Raw genomic sequence first — 9,308 nt, forward strand, 5'->3', positions numbered from 1 at the left:
TGGTAAACATTAATGTACTTTATATCTTTGTGGAATTACATGTTCTGGATATTTCATATAATTGGAATAAATGCTGAAGGGTATTCTTTAAGAAGAGGAAGAAGAAGAAAAAGGTAAAGATAAAAAATTATGAACAACCAAGTGACAACAAATACCTATCTATCAAGTGAATCTAAAAATCAAATGAATAAAAAATCTGATGAACAGAATAAACTGGTGAATGTAATAGAATCAGGGGCATGGAAAGGGAGCGGACTGACAATTCTCAGGGAGAAGGGGGTTCCGGGATGCGGGAAGAGATTGGACAAAGGTCTTACACCTATGGACGAGGACAGTGGGGGCGGGGGCGAGGGCCTGGGGTGGGGTGAGAACCAGATGGAGGGGAGCTATGGGGGGGAAAAAGAGGAACATCTGTAATAATCTGAACAATAAAGATTTTTTAAAAATGAATATGGCAACAAAAGACCTGGTTTCTATGTCTGGCTTTGCCACTGACTATCTGGGAGATCCCAGATAAGTCACATGACCTCCCTGGTCTTAGTTTCCTCCTCTATAAAATGAGGAGGTTGGACAAGATAATCTTTCCCTGGGCCCTCCTTGAATTACAACACCCAAATGGAAAACAGAGCTGCTGAAGAAAAAAATAAATTAAGCTCAGGCTCCATTGTAGTTAGAGAATACATCTCTGTCCCACATAAATATAAATTTTTAAATATTTTCCATGAAGAAAAATGCTTTAGGGCATTCGCTTCAGGAAACAAAGCTGACTGCTATGCCATCACTAACTGAGAAAGAACTAGAGAAGGAGGAAGGTGTATCAGAAGGAATAAAAGAGACCTGACCTTGGTTAGGCAAGGAGGGATTACAACAAGACAGAATTGAGCTAGAAGGCATAAGCCAGGGCAAGAAAACAAAACCAAGGGCAAAGGAAAATGCTCTTAGAACAAAGAATATGATAGCAAGCAAGATCAGAAGGCAAAATAGCTAAGAGCATACTTTACATTTTCTTTGTATCCTAAAGTAATGGGGGAAGTGGTAAATATATGCAGCATTCTGACAGCAGCAGAAGCAGCAGCTAAAGAGGTGAGAGGAGCTTCTAGTTGCAAACTTCTAGATCAGTGGTTCTCAACCTTCTGGCCCTTTAAATACAGTTCCTCATGTTGTGACACAACCATAAAATTATTTTCGTTGCTACTTCATAACTGTAATATTGCTACTGTTATGAATCGTAATGTAAATATCTGATATGCAGGATGGTCTTAGGTGAAAGGGTCATTCGACCGCCAAAGGGGTCGCGACCCACAGGTTGAGAACCGTTGTTCTAGATCCTTTAGCCACTAGAGCAGCCGTGGGCAAACTACGGCCTGTGGGCTGGATCCGGCTCATTTGAAATGAATAAAACTAAAAAAAAAAAAAAAAAAAGACCATACCCTTTTATGTAATGATGTTTACTTTGAATTTATATTAGTTCACACAAACACTCCATCCATGCTTTTGTTCCGGCCCTCCGGTCCAGTTTAAGAACCCATTGTGGCCAGTTTAAGAACCCATTGTGGCCCTCGAGTCAAAAAGTTTGCCCACCCCTGCACTAGAGCCTACTGCTTACTTTATATGACTTGAAAAAAAAGTCTCACTTAAACTCCTGGTTTAAGCCTGACTCTGTCTGCAGGAGTCAACACAGATAGATCACTGCCTTCTGTGGTTTGTAAATTCTTCTTTTCTTGCCTGTCAGAGTGGCAATGCAAGCACTAAGCTTGGAACATTCAGACAGGCACCCTCCCTCCTTCCTACCTCCCCTTCCATCCCTAACTTAATAACCTATCAATCAAACCACAGGCAAGGGAACAGGCAGGAGCCAGAAGGCTCAATCTTGTTTATTCCTCAACAACACCCCCCTCCCTATCCCTATCTCTTCAGCTGGCAGGAAGTACAAGGCAGGAGTGTTCAATAACAATTCAGGCAGCAGCAGTTGCTAAGAGCCATCTCTGGACTCTCCTAGAACTCTGGGAAACAGCACAGTGAGCACTGCCAGAGAGAGGTATGGAGCAAAAATGAGATACAATGAAGGGAAATCCACATCCTTGACTGATAGAAAATTCCCTGTCTTCGCCTAAGATATCTACCTTGATGAAAGAGAAGATCCTGAGGTAATCTGAATATTCAAATCTCCCTCATTAACTAGCAGTACACAAGTGACAATTCTACCCTCTACCACAAACTATCATTTATCTTCTCTTCTATTTCCAAGGAGGGGTGAGGGTGGGGGAACCTCTTGTCAAGATACTTTCTAAATATTATGAGTTTTCTTCCTTCATGACAGTTCTCAGTTATGTAATTCCTAGATTATATCAAATCATCTGTTTTGGTTCTGTTGGTTGTCCCTACATGGAAGGAACATTCCAAACCATTTAAGCCATAGGCAAGCCCGTATCTCGAGAGAAAATTTTAAAAGAAATTTACAGAGACTTAGCTCACAAGCCATTTTACTTATCATCAAATACTGACTGAATACCTATTATGCCCCAAACTCTGTGGTCCCTGTTTCTTGAAAGCTGCAAGATTCTTAGTCTTCTTTTCCTCCTCCCATTACAAAATCACTCTCTCCATCCACAGTATTTTCATCTCTTAGCAACATCCAAACATTTATTTAAATAATATTTCAATGGCCAAAGGCTTTATGCAAAAGCACCCCAGAAACAGACTATTCAAAGGGGTTGAGGGATTAGAGAAAGGAACTGAGAAACCAGTTCGTGCTTATAGTAACATCAAACTGCAAAATAAATGCTCTGCTTCTGAAAGTAATTCCTGGCAATTTTATTTTTCTTCCAAAAACTAAAGCACAGTTTCTCTCCCTTTTCTCTCTCATTCTACTTCCCCACTCTCAATTGCCTTGGGAAACAAGGCTTATAATACAGCTACATTATTAAGGGACAAACTTCCCAAGCACCAAGGTGTATTCTTAGCTGAATGCATTGCATTTTTCAGTCCAATTATAATCTGAAGGGCAGCCTCCCAACTAGTCTCTGCACCTATAAGAGAAAATGGGTTCCATTTGCTTCTCTGTTGGAAATTATCCTGGACATTTAGAATTAAATCCAACATGAAGCTAAGCATCATTAATCCTTTCACACACAAACTAATTCTGGGTTTAGGAGATTGCAGCAATGAGGCCAGAGTTCTAAACAGAAAGGAAAATGAAGGTTACTTTTAGAAGTGTCCACTTTTAAGCACAGGAAGAACAATGATTATATGGCAGGAGTTTACTGCAGCCAGACGTAGGGAACAGTCTAATGGGCCTGGAACAGAAACAAGAACTGGTACTCCTAGGCCTCTTCAAAACAGTATTATCCATCTGCACCCCAGAGAAAATGGTAAATCACAGCCAGCACAGGATGAACCATGCCAATAACCAGCTGGAACTTGACTCTGCTGAGGTGGACTATAGCATCTGCCACCTAAACACAGGCAGCTTCTCTGGCAGCTGCCACTGGTAAAAGGAAATGAACCATTGTGTTAGTAGTGGAAAAAAATTCACAGCCCTGTTACCAGGGAAGCCCCGATGTTGCCAAGAGCTACAGATGTGCCAGAGGCAAAGACCAAAATATCTACAGTAAAAAAAGCACAAGCTTCCACTGGAATCCAGGCACTGAGAGGGCATTACCACGAAAACATACACATCCACCCTCTATTTATTAACACATATGGAAATAGTTATTCCCTGTTGCAGCTGATGTAATTACAGAGAAATCAATTTATATGGTATCTGCTGCGATCAGCTGAAAGCACGGGGTGAGCAGAACACAAAGCAGAAAATCAAGAGCCAATGAATGAGCAGCTCATCCCCAGGCCAGCTGCTCAGCAGGTAACTGTAAGCTACTGAAGTTTAAGGCAGCCTGAGCTGACCCTAGCCTCACACCTTCTCTGCTCCAGCCCTGCAAGCTCGATATCCTGAGACATGAACTAAGATCATCTTCCCAGAGGAGAGCCCCTCCTAGGGCTGCAGGCACCTGCCCTTGCAAGCCAAACAGAAGGCACGGTATCATCATTACACTGTTTGGCAGCTCCAGGAGACTTTGATTCCTAAGAGTTGAGAGAGATACCTGGCCAAGAACTATACCTTTAGTGGCCAAAGAATCTCAAGGCTAAACTTTCATAGCCACAACACTAAACACTAACTCATAAGGCCTGATTAAGTACCTCATAGTATAGTCAGAACCTCCTTCCCCTTGTTTACCTACCCCACATTGTGCGTGCTCCTTTGCTCTTTGGTAGCCACCAATACAATACCTGGTAGCTATCACGCCATGGAACTTATTTTTACTTAACCCTTTTCTTTTCCAGAGACACAGCAGCACCATTAAGAACAGCACTCAACCAAAAGCCTATTAAATTTATCAACTTATTAAATTTATCAATGATTTTGAGGATGAAATACCATTCAAGCTGGGGATCACATAAAAGTTGATGTCAGCCTTCGACAAGTATCTGAGGTGAGACAAAAACAAGGTGGGAGGTTCTCAACTTGACTTATAGAAAATTCATCCTACAAGTAGCTGCCCCAACAAATATTCTTCTTCAAAATGTCCAGGCCTGCTGTTAATGAATCTGTAGGGAATCCCCTGGTTTGAAATAAAGCCACATTATCATTCCCAGCTGCTCTGACCTTGTAATTGGTCATTACCCACAAACTAATAAGCCTCCCACAGAGTGCACATAGCATTTGGTGGTTAGTCCAGGGCAGCTCTGACTGGCAGTGGGCAGCCAGATCTGGCCACCTCTTACCTTTTCAGACTTGACTTTCTTTAGCAGGCGACACTCATTCTCCCCTTCCTCTGGCTCCGGTTTAGCTCCCAAAGGATTGAGCGCTGCCCCAGGCTCAATAGCTATACTCCCAAGTGGCTCCACAGCTCCTGTATCCACCCCTGCACTTCCATCATATTGACCACCCCGTGCTCCCAAGGGGACTGGCTGGAGGACCCCAGGATCCTTTTCTGAACAAGTCCCCACTCCTTCGCTTCTCTCCTTCTTGCTCTTAGATGAGCTGTTCTCTTTCTCCTTTTTGGAGCCGGCTATACTGCGGGATGCCTTAGCCGCCTTCTCTGAGCCCTTGGAAGCAACCAAGCTTCCTGCATTGGCACCATCTCCTGAGCGTCCCTGCACCTCTTTCTTGCTAGTTGCCCCCTCACTTGGAGTGAACAAGGAAGTCCCTGGAGTGGGTTTGCTAGTGTCTTTGCCACTCTTATTCCTTTTGGATTTTGATTTGCCTTCCTTCCCTTGAGGACCTGGCACTGGGGTCACAAACTTGATGTTGTCTGGTAGTGTGGCCACAGCATTGGGAGCCGGTATCCCCACCTCCTTTGAGCCTGACATTTCCTGTTTCTGCTGGTCCTTTTCCAGATCGGCGTCCAGGTCAATGATGAGATTCCCTACTCCAATGTCCCATTCATCCCCACTGTCGTATGTCTCAACCGGGTTTGCATCCACTCCTTTCCCTCCGGAGGCTCCACTGCTCAAGGACATCTTAGAGTCAACGTCCCACCTCAAGATTCAAGGCTCTTCCTTGCCCCAGCTTTCCTATTTTCAGCTTCAGCTATGTTCTCAGACCTGCCACATTGGTCAGTACATGCCCAGTGGACAACATCATTGCTGGAAAAAGAAAATTTAAAGAACTGTTAAAGGAAACAATACAGGCAAGAAGACAGGCTGAAATAAACTCCCACACATAACAGACCCTTTCCTAGGGGGCTATCACATCATAATGGACAAAACAAACAAGTTCAATTGTACTTCTAACCAAGTCACATTGGACCAGAGAAAAGTAAACTCCCACTCCATCTCCCCAGGGATGAGTACAATATTTCCAGTTGCCTGGAGATTCCGTGGTAAGTCTTAACTAGGAATCCTCTAGAGCAGTGGTTCTCAACCTTGGCTGCACATTAAAATCACCTGAGAATCTTTTTTAAATCCTGATTTCTGGGCCTCATCCTCGGGAAATTCTGTTTCTTTGTTATGGGTGGGGCCACAACATTAGTAACAAAGAAACAGAATTTCTGGAGGATAAGGCCCAGAAATCAGGATTTTAAAAAGATTCCCAGGTGATTCTAATGTGCAGCCAAGGTTGAGAATCACTGCCCTAGCATATTACAGATTCAAGTTCTAGCACAACTTTATTATTCCCACCCCCTTTTTCTCCTTGTTACTTCTTGAATTATCAGAGACTCAGAAGATGGACTAGCAAAGGCTTAAAGCCTTCTACTAACAGGGTCTGTCCCTACTAAAAATAATAAATACTCTTTGTCATTTTACTATTGGAGGGTGGGGTATCTAATTATGAATAAAAGAGAAAAGCAAGCAGAACTGGAAAAAATACATCAGGACAGGGGACAAAAATTGCAACTAGGAGATATCCTCAGAGAGGCCTCAACTAATCAATTTAAGTTCAGTTATATCAGTCTTATTGAACTCCAGGTTTCAAATAGCAGAATTTAATGGGCCTTCCCAACTTTCCACTAAAATACCTATGAAAACACACATATATACACCAAAAAAAAAAAAGGAAGGAAAAGAAAAAATTTTACCCTACCAATAACTGAACTACTACAAACAACTACTGAAAAACCTAACACCAAAATGTGAATAACTCTCTATATTCTTGTATAAGATTGATAGCACTGTATTGGCCTCACCACCTGAAACAGATTGGCTAAACAGGTGGCAGGGTCGGGGTAAAAAGGCAATTTATACCTCTCCATTCCTTACTCATGAGACCTGAGGAGTTTACCATCTAGAAAACCCAGCAACCTACATATACCATCCCGATATTACTTTATGACAAAGCCAAAGAGTTCTGTTCTTGATCACTTCCCTATCCACCATCTTTCTCTATACATTTAAAAAATAATTCTCATAAGATAACAGGACAGAAAGAGCAAACTAGTGGTGGCACATGAATACTACAAAGTGGATTTCTAACAGGTATATGCTTCAGATAGAAGAGACCTAACCATTTGTAGTTTTTCACCTATTCTCTCAAGACAGTGTCAAAAAGCCAGGGTACAACCCTAACAGGTATGGCTTAGTTGGTTGGACATTGCCCTATGCACCAAAACGTTGCTGGTTCTATTCCAGGTCAGTGCACATGCCCAGAGGTTGAAGGCTCAATCCCAGATAGGGGGTCTGCAGGAGGCAGCCAATCAATGTCCCTCTCTCACATCAATGTTTCTCTTTCTCTCTCCTTCTCCCTTCCTCTCTAAAAAATACGATATTTTTATTCCTCAGTAAAAAAAAAAAAGAGCGAGCCAGGGTGCATTGGTTACAAAAGATATCCTAGGAGAGCAGAGCTGTACCAAGTGAACGCCTGTTAGCAACTGGGATTTAAGAGAGAAAGGTGTGCACATTAATCTAGATTTGAGAAGAAGAAAAAAGTTTTACCGAAGTAGAATTTAGTGCCAAGTTTTCACAACAGCAAGCAACCTCTGATGGCATCAAGATTACATAGATGTTACTTCATAAAAGGATGAGTAAAAAGGTGTATATTTTAGGGAGACATGATGTAGAAACTATGAAAAAATGCCACCTACAACGTAAAGGGAACATAAATCTTGGAGAGTAAGAGAAATAACTCTGAAAATAATCCTAGAATTCTGAAGAAATTTTTAGTAAAATGTTTGGAATTCTCAACACTACATAAAACTTGGCCTCTATGAAATAGTAGTGCAATACATATTTGTTCATTTATTTTAAAAAATTGATATTATGCCCAGCCGCGTGGCTCAATAGTTGAGCAGACCTATGAGCCAGGAGGTCACGGTTCAATTCCCAATCAGGGCACATGCCTGGGTTTCGGGCTTGATCCCCAGTGTGGGGTGTGCAGGAGTCAGCCAATCAATGATTCTCTCTCATCACTGAAGTTTCTATCCCTCTCTCCCTCTCCCTTCCTCTCTGAAATTGATAAAAATATATTAAAAATAAATAAATAATGACTGTAATGTAGAAGAGAAATTTATTCCATAATGTTGAGGGTAGAAACAGGACCAGTGAGCAAAAATTACAGACAGACAGATATTTAACTCAGGAAAAAAATTTTAACAAGATGAGATTTCCAACAATGGCCCACAATGCTTAATAAAGCTATATCTTTATCACTGAAAGTATTTAGCAAAAAAAAAAGCATAACCACCTGTCAATCAAATTGCATAAAGAATTCCGCTATGTGTGGTAAGGGTAGTCTAGACATGCCTAGGGCTTTTTTCAAATCTGTAATTCTATTAATTTAACTATGAAAAAGTATTTTCCCTACTAGAAAACTACTCAGAATTTCTGAATGGCCCAGCTGGTGTGGCTCAGTGGTTGAATGTCATTGACCCATGAACCAGGAGGTCACAGTTCGATTCCAGGTCAGGGCACATGCCCAAGTGGTAGGCTCAATCCCCAATAGAGGGTGTTCAGGAGGCAGCCGATCAATGATTCTCTCTCATCATTGATGTTTCTTTCCCTCTCTCTTCTTCTCTCTGAAATCATGAAAAACATTTTTTTAAAGAATTTCTGGAACCAAGATAGCGGCATAGGTAAACACCAGAAATTGCTGCCTCGCACAACCACTTCAAAAATACAACTAAAATGCCGAAACTGGTTTGGCTCAGTGGATGGAGCGTCGGCCTGCAGACTGAAGGGTCCTGGGTTCGATTCCGGTCAGGGGCATGTACCTGGGTTACGGGCGCGTACCCGGTGGGGGATGTGCAGGAGGCGGCTGATCCCTTCCTCTCTGTAAAAACTCAATAAAATATATTAAAAAAAATACAACTAAAAGACAAAACAGACATCATCCAGAAACACAGGAAGGCTGGCTGAGTGGAAATTCTACAACTAGAAGGAAAGAGAAAAGCACACTGAGACTCAAAGGAGGTGCGGAAGTAAAGTGCAGAGGTACAGAGGCGCCCACAGAAAGGGCTGGCAACTGAGGATGTGGCTGTCTTTTTGAATTGGGAGGGAGTCTCAAGCTCCCGACTGCTCTGAACTCTAGTTCTGGGCGAGTCTCTGGGGACCCAGACTCATATCGGGGGAAAATGGACTGTCTGGCATTGGGCGGAACTCAAGGGCGGCTTTCTCTCAGAGGTGCTTGTAGCCATTACCCCGGGACACTGATTCTAGGGCCTCTTAGGGTAGGACTGAGGATCAGCCATAGCTGTTTACTCCGCCCTGTTGATTCCCTAAGACCCCACCCCACCCAATGTACAACCCTAGCCAAGTTGTGCACAGTGGCTTTTGCATATGAATGGTTTGTCCTTTCTCAGGCTCAAAAACAGGCA

The 9,308-nt window shown here is 42.5% G+C and overlaps 1 protein-coding gene across 2 annotated transcripts in view; it reads right to left on the bottom strand.

The window, feature by feature from the left end:
* ZNF609 (zinc finger protein 609) overlaps positions 1 to 5,657 on the bottom strand; it is a 177,389-nt gene extending 171,732 nt beyond the window's left edge. Inside the window, exon 1 of one of the 2 annotated variants that reach the window (XM_015568519.1) lies at positions 5,353 to 5,657. In XM_015568519.1, the coding sequence (XP_015424005.1) occupies positions 5,353 to 5,520 (168 nt within the window). In that variant the 5' untranslated portion in view covers positions 5,521 to 5,657. Of the gene's footprint in view, positions 1 to 4,782 lie in introns of both variants that reach the window. The other variant, XM_006770779.2, reaches the window with a different exon arrangement.
* Positions 5,658 to 9,308: the final 3,651 nt, after the last annotated feature.

This window comes from Myotis davidii, unplaced genomic scaffold (assembly GCF_000327345.1).
Source record: "Myotis davidii unplaced genomic scaffold, ASM32734v1 scaffold461, whole genome shotgun sequence".
Lineage (NCBI taxonomy): Eukaryota > Metazoa > Chordata > Mammalia > Chiroptera > Vespertilionidae > Myotis > Myotis davidii.